The sequence below is a fragment of the Daktulosphaira vitifoliae genome, unplaced genomic scaffold (assembly GCF_025091365.1).
Source record: "Daktulosphaira vitifoliae isolate Bord-2020 unplaced genomic scaffold, ASM2509136v1 Scaffold_1, whole genome shotgun sequence".
Lineage (NCBI taxonomy): Eukaryota > Metazoa > Arthropoda > Insecta > Hemiptera > Phylloxeridae > Daktulosphaira > Daktulosphaira vitifoliae.
The window spans coordinates 53,803,362-53,821,324 of NW_026099572.1; the positions used below are offsets into that span (position 1 = coordinate 53,803,362).

The 17,963-nt window shown below is 24.8% G+C and overlaps 5 protein-coding genes across 9 annotated transcripts in view; 2 read left to right on the top strand and 3 right to left on the bottom strand.

Annotated features, from left to right (window-relative positions):
- Nucleotides 1–738, bottom strand: part of LOC126904733 (neuroligin-4, Y-linked-like) — a 169,257-nt gene extending 168,519 nt beyond the window's left edge. For 2 of the 3 annotated variants that reach the window (XM_050683979.1, XM_050683957.1), the window contains exon 1: nucleotides 485–738. The gene's annotated coding sequence lies outside the window, so the exon portion shown is untranslated. Of the gene's footprint in view, nucleotides 1–423 lie in introns of all 3 variants that reach the window. The other variant, XM_050683971.1, reaches the window with a different exon arrangement.
- A 3,723-nt stretch (nucleotides 739–4,461) lies between these two features.
- LOC126894053 (mesoderm induction early response protein 1-like) lies at nucleotides 4,462–5,716 on the bottom strand. The gene is made up of 2 exons (XM_050664698.1): nucleotides 5,462–5,716; nucleotides 4,462–5,378 (listed from the first exon to the last, which is right to left on the bottom strand). Exon 2 carries the CDS (start codon nucleotides 5,357–5,359, stop codon nucleotides 4,613–4,615), a length of 747 nt encoding a protein of 248 aa, XP_050520655.1. The 5' UTR covers nucleotides 5,360–5,378; nucleotides 5,462–5,716; the 3' UTR covers nucleotides 4,462–4,612.
- Nucleotides 5,717–6,031: 315 nt separating this feature from the next.
- LOC126895865 (gamma-secretase subunit PEN-2) lies at nucleotides 6,032–7,227 on the top strand. Its single transcript, XM_050668145.1, has 2 exons — nucleotides 6,032–6,249; nucleotides 6,587–7,227. Exons 1-2 carry the CDS (start codon nucleotides 6,246–6,248, stop codon nucleotides 7,018–7,020), a joined length of 438 nt encoding a protein of 145 aa, XP_050524102.1. The 5' UTR covers nucleotides 6,032–6,245; the 3' UTR covers nucleotides 7,021–7,227.
- A 789-nt stretch (nucleotides 7,228–8,016) lies between these two features.
- Nucleotides 8,017–17,963, top strand: part of LOC126895861 (glutamate-gated chloride channel) — a 28,828-nt gene continuing 18,881 nt past the window's right edge. Inside the window, exons 1-4 of one of the 3 annotated variants that reach the window (XM_050668137.1) lie at nucleotides 8,017–9,249; nucleotides 10,150–10,201; nucleotides 10,526–10,627; nucleotides 16,329–16,414. In XM_050668137.1, the coding sequence (XP_050524094.1) occupies nucleotides 10,527–10,627; nucleotides 16,329–16,414 (187 nt within the window). In that variant the 5' untranslated portion in view covers nucleotides 8,017–9,249; nucleotides 10,150–10,201; nucleotide 10,526. Of the gene's footprint in view, nucleotides 9,250–10,149; nucleotides 10,202–10,518; nucleotides 10,628–16,328; nucleotides 16,415–17,963 lie in introns of all 3 variants that reach the window. The other 2 variants (XM_050668138.1, XM_050668136.1) reach the window with 2 other exon arrangements.
- Nucleotides 13,735–14,947, bottom strand: LOC126895864 (uncharacterized). The gene is made up of 2 exons (XM_050668144.1): nucleotides 14,390–14,947; nucleotides 13,735–14,312 (listed from the first exon to the last, which is right to left on the bottom strand). The coding sequence occupies exons 1-2, from the start codon at nucleotides 14,910–14,912 to the stop codon at nucleotides 13,945–13,947; spliced, it is 891 nt and encodes a 296-aa protein (XP_050524101.1). The 5' UTR covers nucleotides 14,913–14,947; the 3' UTR covers nucleotides 13,735–13,944.

Genomic DNA, 17,963 nt, shown 5'->3' on the forward strand with positions numbered 1-17,963 from the left:
TTCAGAAAATTAGTAATATATTGCTTCATAAACTATACTTTTCACAGTCCCAAACAATCTTGTATGAGTTGTATCACCAGTATATTATACTTAATTAAAATTAATTTCAAATAAAAAAAATGTATAATATAAAAATGTAGCCATTTTCCATTTATAACAATAGTAAATTGATGAACTATTATAGAGAGAATACATTATATATCTATATAAAATGCAATTTAAGCAAGAATTTGTATATTGAAGTATTTGAAATATAGCCAACATAAATAATCATAGAAATACACCCAGAATCAGTTACCGGAGATATAGAAAACAATAACTTCTTCTTAAGTAGACTAATTACAAGTTAAAAAAAAAAATTTGTTTAATTCAAAACTGATAAATTTTTAATATAATTTGATTAACAATATGTATATAACAGACCATTGAAAATACACAGTATTTACACTACCAAGTGTACTTAACATAGTACAAAATTACTTACCAGTAAATTATGAATGATCTCAAATATTTTGAAATATTTTAGACACAATACTTTAGTTTAAGTACAAAAAAAAAAAATCACACACTTTAAAATGTTCAACTAAACTAAATTAGTTACTAAATTTTTTCACAAATACGTATCCTTGTAGAGAAATAAATTTAATTATCTACGCGAATACTGACGACCGGATCGCATCGAAAACGTACCGCAATCGAACGCTTTGCGACCGCACTTACCACTGAAAACGGTCCACTATCGTAACGGCGCCTCCGACACCCCTTGCACACACCGAAGATCTGTAAAACAGTGGTACCAGCAAAAGCTTCCGGTTGGAAAGTTACCCATAAAATAATGTAAATTAAAAGAAAACTTAACTCTACGACTCATACCTCTACATTTTATTAGCTTCCTACAAGCTATATCTGTTAAAGTTATTGTAACTATACCTAATATATTTAATAAAGCACGTATATATGTCATAACCTACATACGTGCTTTATAAAATTTTAGATTTCTGTTATGGAAAAAAAAACAAATATGACACAAATTAAAAGTTGAATAATTTTTTAAACAATATTATAAGGTTAACTATCATATTTATAAATAATAGTTATCAAAACTTTTCTAAATATAATCAAAATATTGCCTTCGCTAGTATACATTCCTTTTTTTAGAAGAAAAAATGCTAATTGATTCAACGAAAAAGATAAAATATTTATAAATGCTGTAACTTTCATATAGTTATGCACACCGAATAAGGCAGTAACTCACTTTTCAGGATATCAAAAATAAAAATTACTCTTTGATTACCGCTATATGTTTATAAATTAGTATTAATTCTTAGTAGTTTAATTCCGATTCAATCCAATATGTCAATTTTTTGACAGAATTTATTATAAAAATTATAAAACCTAAATTAAAATACCTCATGATCTTAAAATCGATTTTTTAAGTTTATTATTATTATTTGAGCTATTTGTTATTTGATATAGCTTATTATGATTAAGAACCTTTAGAATTTGAAATTTCGGAAAAACAAAATTTTTCTTATTTTTGGAGTGACCTCTTCAAATGCATTTTTCGCTACTTTCTAAAAATCTAAAAGCATAAAAGATATAAATAAAAATAAATTCACTGATAGAAGAACTGTATATTTTTTATCAGTCATGTTATAAATTCAACGACCTTGGCACATGACTTCCTACGCTTTTCTCTAAATACGTCTCTGGCTACAAATATAAAATAGTTATCAAACTTATTTAAACATTATAACTATATTAAAATATTGATTATTGTATTTTATTTTAATAACTGATTGGTTCTAACCAAAGGCGTAAAGCATTTGAGTAAATGTATTTGAATAAAAGTATTCAAATACTTTCATTGGTATTGAATAGTATTTTTAAATACATTTAATAAAAAGTATCTGAGTAGTATTTTAAATACAATTATTTAGTATTTAATACTGTTTAATATTCAGTACTATTAATATACTTTTTTTTTCTAATTTGCTAACCGTAACACAGCAAGCAAATTAAACTCAGTCAAAATGAAAATTGAGAATAATTCTCTGTTATTTTATATGTTACATTATAGTATAACATAATTATTGTGCTTATCTAAATGCTATTATGTATACATCTATTTTTAATACATCAGTTGAACCTACAATAGCCTATTGCAGGTTCAAATGATTTACTCTATTGTCAATAAGACATACTTTACAGGTTTTTACACGTGTACTAATATTTATTTTTTTCACTGATTAGTCTCCAATAATTAATTTTATTTACCTCTAACAAAAAATATCGAAAATAATAAATGAGTTCTCTTAATTTAAGAGTACTCAATATTTGACTCAAATTACCCTCTTGGTAATTATTTAGGTGGAACCTTTTGCTCTTAGTTAAAATAAAAACATTATTATTATTTTTTAATTGTATTCTTAGTATTTGAAATACTTTTGTAAAGTAATTGAGTATTACTCAAATACTTTTGTATGAAAAGTATTCAAATAGTATTTTAAATACATTTTTTTTTAAATATTTGAATATTATTTAAAATACTTTTTAAAAGTATTTTTTACAACTATGGTTCTAACTATTGACATAAATCGAGAGGTATTGAAGGGATTTTATCCCTCCAAAAATGTCAACTATACCTGAAATTTATAATGGCTATAATATATACATAATAATTATTATTGCATATAAAATTTATTGAGTAATAATACAAATTTTGTTAAGCTGCTACATTATTAAAATTATTCTTTTTTATACTATAGTACTTTTCAAAATACTATAAAATGTAATATATATTACATTACATATATATTGAAATATAATGAAATTATTCATAATTAAAAAATAGTAATTCATCAGCATCTTTATGACTAATATAAATTTAATACAAACAAATCTCTCTATATTTAACATAATCATTAAGAATTTACATTTAAAATACTTAAAAACCCCAATCACAACTTGTATTAAGGTATACTTTCAATTAAATGTCCAAAAGTGAATATTTTATTGAAATTTTGGGACAGAAGCAGCGCCTGAAGTGAGCTAAAATTTATGGATTTTTTAATATATGTAAATTTTATCTACATAAAATGTATAATGTGTCTAATTAGTATATAAATAAATAAATATTAAAATAGTATTTGAAGTTTTTTAATAGATTTTTGGGAAAACACACTTTTTTTATTTTTGAAAAAGTATCAAGTGAGCACAAGTAAAGTTTAGATCTTAATGTCCGTTGTTAAAAAAACTAATATAATGTACTCAAATGGCTAATTTTTAAAACAAGTATGGCTAATGGGAAATTAATGGTCTTGTTTGTATATTTTCTTAATATTTTTAATTTTAACTCACAAAAATGTTTCCTTTTTTAGTCATATTAAAACCTTGTCTACTTATTTTGCTCAACTTAATCAGTCGCTAATTGCATAACTCAGCTATAAAATAAATATAAAAATATTGAAAAAATAATTTGAACAAATTTAATTAATAGAAAATATCTTATTCACAAAATGGTATAAATATAAAAAAAAACATTTTTTTATCTTAATTAAAATAAATACTTGGTTGATTATTATAAAATTTATAATTATAAAAAACAATTACACTAAGTTTTAAATGCACATGGTATATTTTTTTTCAACTTTAGCATAGCTTATAATACATCATACAAATTTCATTATTAATATTTGACTCACTACTATTACAAATAGGGTTACATCCCTATTATTTGAAGTTCACAAATATATATATATATATATATAATATATTATAATCTATTTATGTTGAAATGCATAAGGCAAAATACAGTCATATTTCAAGGTATTACAAATTAATATGTAAAAAAAATAAGTATAAATATTTATAAGAGTATTGGAATAAAAAAATAATGCAAAATGTTATACAATATAAGATCTTTTAAACAAAGGCAATACCCTTACTTTAAATAAAATTAAAAGTAGCTTTACAATGATCCTAAAAGTTATTTAGCAGAAACACAATAATGAAACATAGAAAAGCACCAATTGATAGTAAATTAATAAATTATATTGTATTTACAAGGTTAAAATACATAGACAGTAAATGAATTTTATTAAATAATAATAGATAAACCTACTAATTTTGTTGGTCTATCTTAAATCAAAAATTGGTTTTGCTATCGAGTTGTACTATACAAAATACTGATAAAATTATAAATAAAAAAACTAATTTTCTTATTTATTATTAAAAAATAAAATATAATTTAGGTGATAATTCTATTTTACAATATTTACAATTAGGTAGCTTGATTTACTTAATCAAATGATATTTTTAAACATTTAACACAAAAGATAATTAATTTGAAACTTTAAGTTAATAAAGATTTAAAAAAAAAACATACGAATGGTAAAAATCTCCATAAATGGACATATGTTTATATATGTGAAAAAATATATGTTTAAATTTTAAACAGTATTAATTTCTTTAGTAAATTGTTTCTCAATCTATTGAACTTAAGAATAGATTTGTAATTTAAAATAATATATGATTTACTTTAAATTTGTTCAGAAGATATTAAAAAAATAGTAAGTTTTAATAACATAATTAATAATTTAAAGATATTTTTTTAGTTTTCAGTCACTGAAACATGAACACTTGTTGTTTCCATTCGTTGTAATCGTTTTGGATCACAGTATATAAGACAGTTACCAACTTGGCTTGATTTTTGATTCAAAACAGAATTTTCACCATCTTCATAAAATGTTATACCTGGTTGCAAGGCATATTTCTTTTTTTCTAACCGTTCTTTATTGGCAAATACATCATGCCTTTCAGTCTTTTTCCATAAATAATAAAAATGTACTAACTCTCCGACAGTTCTTGTAATAACTCTATGTTGTTGAATCAAATAAAAATTTTTATTAAAGCATCTTATTCCATTTTCAAAATTTTTACACTCTTCTTCAGACCAAACCATCATTGCTCTACGACCAAACATTTGATCATTAAGTGTAACTCTACGTAATGCTTCTTCTGTATTAAACCCACATTGCAAAAGTAAAAATAGAGCATTTTCATCATCACGTACATGTTTACCTTTTGGTAATTTGCTTGTACCTTGAGAAATTTGATGAATGTGGTGAAGATATTCAGCAATAGCATCATCAGTTGTAGAATGAGGATCCCACAATAATTTGTCTGCATTCTGATAAGGTGGATCATCACCATACTTTGATAATCCATCAGGGATTTGAGCTTGATAATCACTTCCTACCATAATAGTTTTCTTTTTAACTTCTTCAAAGTCACTACCATCACTATCATCAGTAGGGTCTGAATAATCTGGACGGTCATTGGCAATACGTTTCGACATGATCAATGACAATCTGGACCTGTTGAACAAATTGTATTAACTTACTTAAGACATCTATTTATATAAAATAGTAAGTAATTTATTTTGATAGGAATTTCTTACTCAATAAAATATATTTGTTTAAATGTTAATTAAATCGAGTTATGGTAGTTCTCCAATCATTATACAGAAGTCGAATTTTTTTAAACCATGAGTATAGTATACCTATATAATACATTTAAAAATAGCAACTTTAATTATTGTTATATTACTCACCGAAAATATCAATTAAGTGTATAAATTTTTCAAGCATAATATAAATCATTTTATCATTCATAAATAAAATCAACCATTGTTATGTACTGTTTACTGTTTTCAAGCTATACAGCATTGCCACATTTATTCAACACAAAACATGTAGTTCAATATTATATTTATATACTGGAATAGCGCATTAAAAACATTGTTTATTTTTAAAAGGAACTTATTTTAAAAATATCTAAATTATAGAATACTTATTTTATTCATGAATCATTATGAAATAAATAGTATATATTTTAAGCCAACCGCTATAAATTTACCTAAAAAATATTAATATTTGACTATTTGCATCACTGTAATTTCTATATAATATTATTAGTATTATACAATGATAAAAACATTATCTATGATAATATTATCTAGGTCATTAATATTTTTACAAAGTGCGATTACCATTCTTAACTTAGCATTAAAATACACGCTTTAAGTTAAAATCCCTCTTTGTTCTAATATTCAAATAGCATTTATTTTGAAATTAATCGCTTATGTACTCAAATTCACCCAATCATTCAAGACCTAATAATTTATTGATTAATTAATATTTGTATTGGTTCAAATATATAATTTTAAGATATTATTCACTAAAATGGGTAAGTAACTAAAATGTTAATTTATATAATTAGTAAACATATCGTCGTCTTAATAGAATTTGAAATTATTTTTACCTTTTTTTAACTTTATTATTTGAAATTTTTACAAAGTTTAAAAATCTTAAATATATTTAAAAATAGATAAAGTTAAAATACATATAAATCGAAAAAGTTCGGTCAGTTGAATAGATTTTCTTTAGTAAATTAATCTAATAAAAATTATATAGTAAAATTTTCACTTAATTTATGACAATGTTAATAGTTATGTGTGTTCCTACAAAAATCTTTAATTACAAAGCTTGTAATTAAAAAAACTGTTAACTCTTTCTATCATTAGATACTGAATGCACAGCTGTTACTTCTCATTCATCTAGATCAAGGCGACAAGTTCCAGAAGTTAGAATTCATCAAAATCCTCACTGCCCACTTGAAAATAGAATTGATCAAAACCAAGAACGAAGACCTCCTCCTAATTGGAGAACCAATATGAAGGCTGATGAAAAATTAAATATTTGCCGGAAATATTACATAGCAGGATTCTTTTTACTTCCAATATTTTGGCTTGTAAATTTTTTATGGCATTACAGAGAAGCATATCAGGAAGAACAATTTGAAGAACAAACCCAAATAAAAAATTATGTTTTTAAATCAGGTGTTGGTTTCTTAATATGGGCTGTCGCTCTTACTTTTTGGATTGTTTATTTTCAAACTCAACGATACTACCATGATTGGGATTATTTAACTTTTAATTTTCCTACAGGATCTCCCTAAATTTTAAAAACAAATTATTTTCTTATAAAATTTGAATTCTCAATAAATTATTTGTTGATTTTTTTTTCATATTATTAAATATATGATAAGTTTTATTAATTTTTGATAATTAGTTATTGAGTCATGATTAACTTGTATAATTTTATACTTACACAAATTATCAATGTACTTTTTAATTGCTTAAAATATAGATAAAATATATTATTATTTAAATAATAATTTTCACTCAAAAAATACTAAGCTTCTGTTTAAAGTTATGAATTAAAAGTATTCTATGTTTAACTTAATGCAAGATAAGGTATTCAAGTTTTAAAGAAGCTTCATACATATCTAGGTAACTCTTTAATTTTTATTATCTTTATACTTTTATAACACAATAATATATATATATTTTTTTATTAATTAAATTTTTGTTATTCTGGGATCATCCTTTTAAATTAATGATATTTACAAATGTGTATATAGATGTATACTTGTGATATTCCCATGAATACAACTTATATTACTTAAAAGTCTTAAGCATTTTTTGAAGCTTAATTTTAATTTATCAATACTATTTTATTAGCTGTTATCACCCATACTCCATTCATAGAGAGTTTAATTTTTGATATTTTATAATCATGATTATTATATTATAATAATTATTATATTTTTATAATTCGTACTTTAATTGTTATGTTAAATTAAAATTTACAATCTGAATAGTGTATTGATGTATGATTATTTTGTTAAGTTTATAGTATTAACTGCAAGAATGATTTTAATAACTTATATAAGCTAGGATTATTCAAAAATGTAATTTATAATTTGTTTGATAATATTTAATGATTACTTTGAAATGTAAACTTTTTATCTATATTATAAATGAATAAGCTCATCTGAAAACTCTTTTATGAATATTTAATATATGAACCAAATTTATTGCTCTCACTATGTCAAAAAGTATCTTATCAAAGCACTAGGAAAAAACTAAAGTAAGGAATGTATATATCATAGATATCACATAAAATCATTACAAAAGTCACAATGTTCAAAATTAAAATCCAATAGAAATAAAGACAAAACTATTTGTTAAACTCCTTCATCATCGGTTATATACTTTCATTAGTACTAAATAATAGCTTTTGTTTTCAAATTAATTGTTCATATGGATGTAAATGTATAAACTTTAGAACATAAGGGGTTTTTATATATAAAAACTAAGCTGTCTGAGTAAAAAAATAAACAAACACATTAAGTGATTTTATATGAAATAATCCACAATTAGATTTTTCTGTATGAAAGTATAATTTAATATTTTCTAGAATCTTAAGTTTCTTCAGGAATTTAAATAATTAAGAAAGACCTCCTAGACAGTATTAAGTGTTATAAGGTCAACTGATATATAAACTTCCATATTTTTTACTCATTAATGCAAACAATAGTTAAAAAAAAAATTATTACACTTCACAATAAATACATACGTACATACTCATTGTGACCAATGGTTATTTGGTTTTTATTAAATCAAGATATTAGCAGGAAAAAATCAAAAATGAGTCAGCCAATAAAAGACCTTGAAAATATAATGTGAACTCAAATTGTATAGTGAAGCGTGTTGTTTGGTGGTGGCAAACGATCTCGGTGGGAATAACTCCTTAAAAAAATTGAGTAGTTAATGTGGTGGGCATAATGTATTTTAAATACAATATTTTTCCAATTTATATTTGGAATAATTTACGCATCTCCCCTCTACTAAAACTTATTACTGTTTAGTGTATATATACCTGTTCCGCTGATGACCAATCGCACGATCATACGAATTGACCTAACCTAATAATACTCTAGTTTGTGTTCTTAGCGTTGTGTGTAATTGATTTTAAAAAATCGATTTCATTAAAACTAACCAATTCTGATTATGCAAGTTTATTTTTTTTTGTGTTATAACTATTGTTGTCTTATTCATTTAACTTATGTTTTCAAAATTTGTTCTTAAATAAAATCCGACATGCACAATATCAGCTGAACATGCTATTCCAGATATTATTAAATTACTATTTACTTACTAAACTGTACTAATAAATGATTTCTACTTGTTTCTTAATACGTTCATCTGAAATTAAAATAAAAACTAATTTATTTTCTTTGAAAATTAACATTTATTTCTAGCTTAGTTGATGATATCGGTGAATGAAATTTAGTGGATTAACGTATGAACTACACAAAATATCTCAAAAAAACATCAACGAGGTACAAAAATAATACTACATGATGAGTTTTAATATTTATTAAGATTAAAATTATGACATAATAAAATATGCGTAAGTTTCATAACTGAATCTTATTAAGAAAATGAAATAAAAATGAATTTACATAATGATACTTAAGGTTCCACTTGTTGAATGATACCCTCTTAAATACATCTTCTTAGCTTTTAAAGGCCATCGAGGCCCATTGCAGCAACAAAAATCAGCTTCCATCTTGTACTTTAATTTCTTCTTAAGGTTTTTTTTACTTTGTCTATCCATCTTTGTTTCATCTTTGGTCTATCTAGTGAACTTTTTTCAAGGGGTTTCCATTTTATACTGTATTTATTAGACAATTTGACCTCCATACATAGCTAACCTATGCAATTTTATATTATAATAATGCTACTATGTTCTTTATATAACTGGTAATTCTATGTTGTTTCTTATTTCATATTGTTATGGTGTAATATTGTTCCTTTTGAACAATATATTCTTCTTTCAAAGATTACTATATTATCTTTATCTCCTTTGGTTGTTAGCCATATTAGCCAAACACGCACACAAAAAAAAGGTCTAATTACTACCTCGTATAGTGTAATTTTCAATTTGATCGATACTTGTTTTGATGTATGTATGCTTGTTAATTCATAATAGCTTTTATTCAGTGCAGCAGTTGTTATTTTAATTTCTTGATTGTTATTATTTTTGCTATTTATTGTAACAACAAGATATTTAAAACTATGTACTCTTTCAACCTTATGATTCTTAATTATAATTCTATTTTATTTATTCCTAAAAGTATATTTTAGGAGTAACTTTCAAAAGTGAAATGGTAACCTAATATTTTTTTTTATTATTAAATAAATATGATTTAAATAAAATGAGTTAATGTAATTTTTAGTTATAGGCGAGAAGGGTGTGCAACTTTGAAGAATTCTTATTTGTGCATCATGGTAAAAATAAATTAGATTTTAGTCTTTACGTTTTTATAAATAATCATTGTTTAACAACAAAAGGGTTATATCATTCTTAAAAATAACCATGTTCATTAAAGCATACCCTTACTATCAAAGTTACAATTATTACCCGGGTTCAATAACATCAAAATCTATGTATCAATTTTTACTCATTAAAAAAATTGACTAATTGATTTTTGTTGATTACCTATCATGATTTAACCATGACTTTTAAAATATGATGTTAATGCAGTCTATAGTGAACATGTCTATAAATACCTTAGAAATATAAACTTATGTCGATGAATTTTTAATTTTTAGGATGAAGTTATATTCCAAAATAATATATTTACAATGGTCAATAGGTTTAATACTACTAGCAAGGGTCACATATTCTGATTTAATATCTAAAGACACTATCACGTAAGTATTTATCTTAATCATAAATGATATTTTATACGAAGTGAAGTAAGACGATAAATAAAAAGTCGTGAAGTAGTGAAATGTGTAAATATTAACAAAGATGGGCAATTTAATGAAAATAATTAACTCAAGTTAAGTTAAGTATGATCAATGTCGATAAATTAACAATTAAAAGTTAAAAATTTATAAATTTAACTAGCTAGGTTAAAAGATAAGTTGAAATTTTTTTAACTTAACTAGTTTAAAAAAAGTTTATTTCATTTTAAATTAATTTTTTGTCCAAAATCTCTTAAAATCATTTTTGATTGGTCAATGATGTAAGGGAAACTAAGAATCGATTTTCAACTTTTAAAATTGAATATTCTTCCTTTACCTCGCCTTAATCCCAACTACTTGGGGTCGGCCACCCTAATCCTAAACTTCCACTTAACACGATCTCCCACATCATCTACGTTTACATCAGCCGTCCTCATATCGCATTCAATAGCATCCCTCCATCTCTTTTTTGGTCTTCCTCTATCTCTTCTTCCTTCAACATTCATTTCTATAATTGTTCTTATAGATTCCGATTCTTCTATCTTCATAACATGACTAAACCATCTAAGTCTATTTCCTCTCATCTTATCCACGATTGACGTTACACCTATACTCCCTTTTATATGTTCGTTCCATATCCTACATCATACTATCACTACAGTCTTGTAGAATTTACCTTTCAGCCTCATTGAAATTCTTTTATTGCATAAGACACCAGACGTTTCTCTCCAATTCAATTGATCCTAAATACTTAAAACTTTCTACATCTCCTATCACGTCCTCACCTATTGTCACTGTTCTCCTGAAGTCACCTACCTCGTGTTCTCTTTTGTCAAACTCGTACTCTATATACTCTCTCTTACTTCTACTTATTCTTAATCCCTTTTCTTCAACAGCTGATCTCCACAACTCTAGCTTATGATTAATTTTTATCCTATTCTATCATATTAACAACATGCATCACGGTACCTCTCCTTCTTTCATTTAATACTAGAGAAATCTCTAAATCTATAAATGCTATACTCAGCTTTTTCTTCTTTTCCCTAAACTTTTCTTTTAGTTGCTTCACATAAAATAATGGTTCCATTGTTGATTTACCAGGCATAGATCCAAACTGATTTTTAGATACCGATATCTCATTTCTTATTCTCTTATCTATTACCTTTCCCAAATTTTCATACTATGACTCCTTAATTTCCACACTCCTGTTTGTCTCTGTAATATTCTCATCTAGAATATTTACAGAAAATCAATACCTCTTGTATTTCTCGGATCACATTAAGAATACACTAACAATAACACATTTAATTCTGATTTTTGCAATTATATAGTGCCCATAAGTCACTTTTGTCTTCGAGGCACCACAAAAGTATTACAAAAAAGAAAATTAATTATAGTAACTGTTTTGCGTTGATTGGAATACAGACTGATGACTGAATGTGTCTATAAATAAACATGACCCCTTTAAAACGCTCAATCCCTATTTATGCCGTTCGAGGCAATATAAGGGCTGAAGACCCTGTTTTTCCATTCACTCGTTTATCTCTTTTTCTCACGTTAGTTTCTCAGATTATTCCCTAAAATACTCTAGCGTACTCTTTACGTGTCTTTCTATAGTTTTTAACTTAATACAATCACATAGCTTAAAATTTACCATTGTTAATATAATTAACACTATTTTTATTAATAAATACTACGATTTCATAATTCACATATAATTATCTTTTATTAATTATAGGAAGTATTCCTAAAATTTTAAACAACACTTTTAACAAATCAACAACCAAGATTTAATTATAATCAGTGGATATCAAGTAAGAGTAGTTTTAATACACTAACTACGCTAATCAAATAATAACTAGAAATCAAATTACTTGTATTTGTTATATCTTTACGAATGATGCTATTATCATTCTTCTTTATTAATACCATCCCCATCAACTTTATTTTTAGTTATTACATCACTTTACTTTTAAATATCGGCACCACATAACTAATCCTCCATTCATTTGATATTTTCCCTTCTAATAAGATTTTATTTAAAAGATCCTTCAACCACCTTATGCCACTATCGCCTAATATTTTCCATACTTCGACTATCACTTCATCTGGTTATACTGCTTTATTCTTTTTCATTGATACCACAGTTTACCATACCTCTTTCTCATTTATTAAATCTACCAGTCCTTCGTTCCACGATATATTGTCTAATGTGTCTTTTGGATACTCTTCATTCTATAATTTTTCAAAATACTTTTTTCCATCTTTTTTTCACATCATCACTCGATAACACCCTTTAATCCACCTTTTTTCTTTTACTTTTGCAAGTGTCTAGACTTATTTTTCACCTTCTTTTGTTCATAGCCTATTATACAACTCATGATACCTTTTACACTTATGAAAAAAATATTAATAATAGCAAAAAATTGATTATTCGCTTTGTACATTTTTTTGTTGGTTGCACTGTTTTATCTTTAAAACTAGTTATTAAAAAAAAAATCATATACATTTTTAAAAAAATCCAGAAAATTATATTTATTGTTATATAAATATAATATTTGGGGGGAAATTTCCATTTTTTTTTTTAATTAAACCACGTACGCAGCGTTTAAAGATATAAATTTTTTTACAAAGACATACAATTAATAATAAATAATGAAACAAAAAAAAACTATAATGAACAGTTAAAATATCATATTATTTTATTATTAAAACTTTTTACTAAAAATATAAGCAAATCATAAATATTCATCATTCTCAGTTTAAATAAAAGTAATATTTTTTTCTCCACTACTCTTCATTAATTGTAATATTTTTAACTCTAAATCATTATTATACATCATTATACATTTAAAAATGCTTGCTAAGTCGGGTCGTATTATTTATTTTCTTAATTAAAAAAGATTAATTCTTTGAATATAATATATTATAATACAAAAATTGTTGATAGTACCCAACATATATATGTTTATTATAGAATACTCTGCTGATAATAATAACTTTTAGAAAAATAAAAATTAAACATTTTTAAAAATATAATAAAAATTGATCACTTGTGGCTAAGTATTAATTAAGTAAAATTAAAACTATATTAAAAATATTATTAATTTAAAAAACTAAAAAATATTAAACTCAAAGCCACAAAAAATTAATGAAAAGTCGCGGATACGTATTTCGGAAACAATGTTACCATTATCAACGCTAAACACATACTGACACCCCGACTAGAAAAAAACTCCGTTATATACCCCTAGTGACCTTATCACCTAGTGACGTCATCACTAAGTAATATTATCACATTTTGCCAGTTTACACAAGTTTAATAATGAATTTTTCAGTGGGCCAAGATCCCAATTAATTAAATTGTTTTTATTTTTAAACATTTCTATTGCTTCTCTGATATTAAGTTCTTTGTAATTATTTACGTTTTTAATTAGTTTTATGGTTTTAATGGAGTGATTATGTGTCAATAAATGTTCAGCCACTGGAGATTTCTCAACTTCTTGATTTTTAATATTTCTTAAGTGCTCTTTAAACCTGACCCCTATATTTCTTTTTGTTTGTCCTACGTAACATTTATTACAACTTTCACATTGTATTTTATAAATGCCTGATTTCCCCCCTTCATCTACCTTATCTTTAGGGTTACCTAATAAATCTCTTAAATTATTACTCTTAGATGTTACCAAAGTNCCTCCCCTTCATCTACCTTATATTTAGGGTTACCTAATAAATCTCTTAAATTATTACTCTTAGATGTTACCAAAGTAATACCAAAATTCTTAAATATTTTAGTTAATCCATTTGAGATGCCCGGATAAAATAAAATTGGTGATCTAATTACTTTTTGTTCCCCCTCGCTGGAGAGTGTACTAGCTGCCCTCCTTTCTTTTTTCCACTTTTGTTTTCGGACTAATTTCAAAATTATGTTTTCGTTATACCCATTAAATTTAGCTATTTCTTTTATAACCACCAATTCTTTATCATAATCTATTTTATTCATCGGAATATTAATTAATCTGTAAACCATACTATTAAAAGCTGACAATTTGTGTTGCCAGGTGTGGTTCGATGTGTTCGGAATGTATCTGAACGTGTGTGTGTTTTTCCGATAAATTTCAAAATTTAGTTCCCCCTCTGTTCTTTTAACTAATAAATCCAAAAAAGGCAATTTTCCCTCTATTTCTTGTTCATATGTAAATTTAATCGATGGGTAAAAAGAATTTAAATGTTGTATGAAAACCCCCATATTAAAATCTTTATTTATAACTGCAAAAATATCATCGACATANAAATCGATGGGTAAAAAGATTTTAAATGTTCTATGAAAACCCCCATATTAAAATCTTTATTTATAACTGCAAAAATATCATCTACATACCTAACCCAAATTTTTGGAAAATCACCATAAGTGTATTTTAAATTTGTTTCAAACCTACTCATGAAAAGTTCTGCTAAAAATGGTGATAGCGGATTTCCCATTGCTGTGCCCTCAGTTTGCTCATAAAATTTATTTTGAAACTGAAAAACATTTTGACTCATACATAACTTTGTTAAATTAATAAGCTCATTTATTTTATCCTGTTCAATGTTTTGGTCCTTTAGCCAGTCTTTAAGAAAATCAATTGTTATATTTATTGGAATATTCGGAAATAAGGCAACTACGTCAAAAGAAATTAACCTGTCATTATTTTGAATGGTATAACTAGATAATTGTTTAACTAAATCAATATTATTTTTAACTGAAAAACTATCGAATTTTTTGAAAGATGAAAATACCCTTACTAGGTGTTTAGCCAAATTGTAAGTCGGAGCATTAATATTCGACACAATAGGTCTCATAGTACTTCCTGGCTTATGTATTTTTGGCAAAGCATATAGTTTAGGTATTTGAGGGTTTGAAATTTTAATGAAAAACCTGAACTTTTCTTCGATTATTAATTTTGAACTATTTATGACGTTTGTAGCCTCCCTTATCATTTTACTTAATGGATTCTTTTTAATTTCTTTATAAGGACCCTCTTGAATCATTCTTGATACTCTTTCATAATAATCTTCTTTCTTTAGTATTACAACAGAATTCCCCTTATCTGACTTAAAATAAAAACAGTTTTTATTTTTTAAGTCATTTATGAGTCGTGAATGTTTTTCATTTTTTCCTAAACCCCCTTTATTTATAACAGAATTTTTTTGTAGAAAATTTAAACACTCCCTTCTTGCTAAGTCTTGATTATTAAAATCAACACTTTTAACCCCCATTTCAATGCCTACTAGTAGATCTTCCATTGGAAATTTTTTTGGTAAANTCATTTCTTAAGTTGGGTCTTAAAACAAGTTTTTTACCAAAAAAATTTCCAAAAAAAAAGGAAGATCTACTAGTAGGCATTGAAATGGGGTTTAGGAAAAAATGAAAAACATTCACGACACAATAAATATTTATTTGTTATATTTGTTAGTCAATAGTGCAGGCCTACTCATTACTAATAAATTTAATTACATTTTTTTTTTATTAACCATGAGATTGTTGTTGATAAAAATTTGTTTTTTTTATTTTAATGACCATAATAAATATTTGGATTTTTAAAAATTAAAAATGTAAAAATAGGAACAATTTAATAAATAATTTTTTTAATTTCCATACAACAGAAGTACATTGTTTTTTCAGAATTCAAAAAACGTCTAATAAAAATATATTAGACTCATTGTTTGATTCATCTAAGTATGACAAGACAATTTTACCAATATATCAAAGTAAGCATTATTTATATCAGAACGATAAATTATTTTTGAATATTTAGAACTTTTCTCCGATATAGAAAATATAGTGTTCCAGTTTATAAAAAATCTGATCACAATTCTATTTTTTTTATTTTTTATTTATACTACTTTAGTTAATTTTCTTTTTTTTTTTGTCATACATTTTTAGCATATCTGTTAATTTTTAACATACAATTAAGTTTTCATAGTTAAAAAAAAAATTATCATATTTTATTAGAAATCGATGACTTGTAAAATAAGTTTTAGCTGAAAAGTTAAACGTATTGAGCTACCAATAAAAAAAATATTTAAAAGACTACAACTTTAAATTATGATAGAAAAAATTTTTTTTACAATAATCTTAATTATGATTGTAAAACTTGTTTTTTTTTTTATTCCGTACAAAGTACGCTTTAATAATTAAGCTCAATTGAGTTCCATGGTGAAAATAGTCTCAGATTATAAAAAAAAAGTTTATAGAATATAAAACACGTACTTTTTAGATGGTCATATTTGCTAATGAATCGTTCAGTTGTTAATCAAACATATAAATGTTGAATAAACAAAAAAAAATAATTTGATTTTTAGTTACATTATTATTGTGATTTTTATTAATAAAGACTAGATTTATATACTTAAGAAAATTTAATTCAAGTTTTTTTAACCTAATTGATAAAAAAATTACAAAAAGGTTTATTCTTATGATTTTATTATTTAATTAACCGTTTGCGTTTTAATATTGTTTAAAATTTTGAATTAAAAGTTAAAATTCATATTTCAATTTGTTTTTTTAATACCAAAAGCAGCAATAATTTATTTCAATAGACCATAACATTTTTTTTGTGATAGTTATAAGTAAAAAATTTTCTACGCCAGTGATTAACATAGAACCATAATAAACTTACGTTTAATATAAATGTGCGGCTACTAATGGAAATGAATATTGAAAAATATTATTTCCGTTTGTTGAATAATATCTTAGTTAATAAAAGCTAATTTATGTGACAAAATAGAAAAATGAAGACATTTTTTATTCTTAACCATGAATTATCTTTATTATTTCATTGAAGATTACTAAACTCTAACATACTGTAATAGATGAGTGATTGATCGTCCAAAAATAAATTTAAGAACAAAATTATTTATAATTTTTTCTTTATCAAATTATCAAGTTAAAAACAGGGTTCCCAATTGATAAAATTAAATATAAGGTATTTTATTCCAAGAGAGATGGAAAAAAATTTGTAATAATACTGTGAGCTTTATGAATCATAAATTTCTCTTAATAAAAATTAATACATTTTGAATGGTTTCTGATAAAATGGGTGTTTTACCCAAAATCGAATACTCTTTATACACTTATGATTTTTCGACGGTTTTAAAATATGTTGCCGCCTCTGTTTCACCGATTGAGACTTTGCAATCATCGCAAATTTTAGGTACAGGAGTATATTTAAAAAACCCAGCACAGTGGGGTCGCAGCACAGTGGTGACGTGGCATAGTTGGATCAAGTATAATGATATCTGACAGTGATTAAAATCA

Bases quoted from the DNA above. Each gene is read 5' to 3' on its own strand.
- LOC126894053 (XM_050664698.1), bottom strand. From the start codon at position 5,359: ATGTCGAAACGTATTGCCAATGACCGTCCAGATTATTCAGACCCTACT.
- LOC126895864 (XM_050668144.1), bottom strand. From the start codon at position 14,912: ATGGGGGTTTTCATACAACATTTAAATTCTTTTTACCCATCGATTAAA. The intron at 14,313-14,389 runs GTAACCCTAAAT...GAGATTTATTAG, and splicing joins TAATTTAAGAGATTTATTAG to GTAACCCTAAAGATAAGGTA.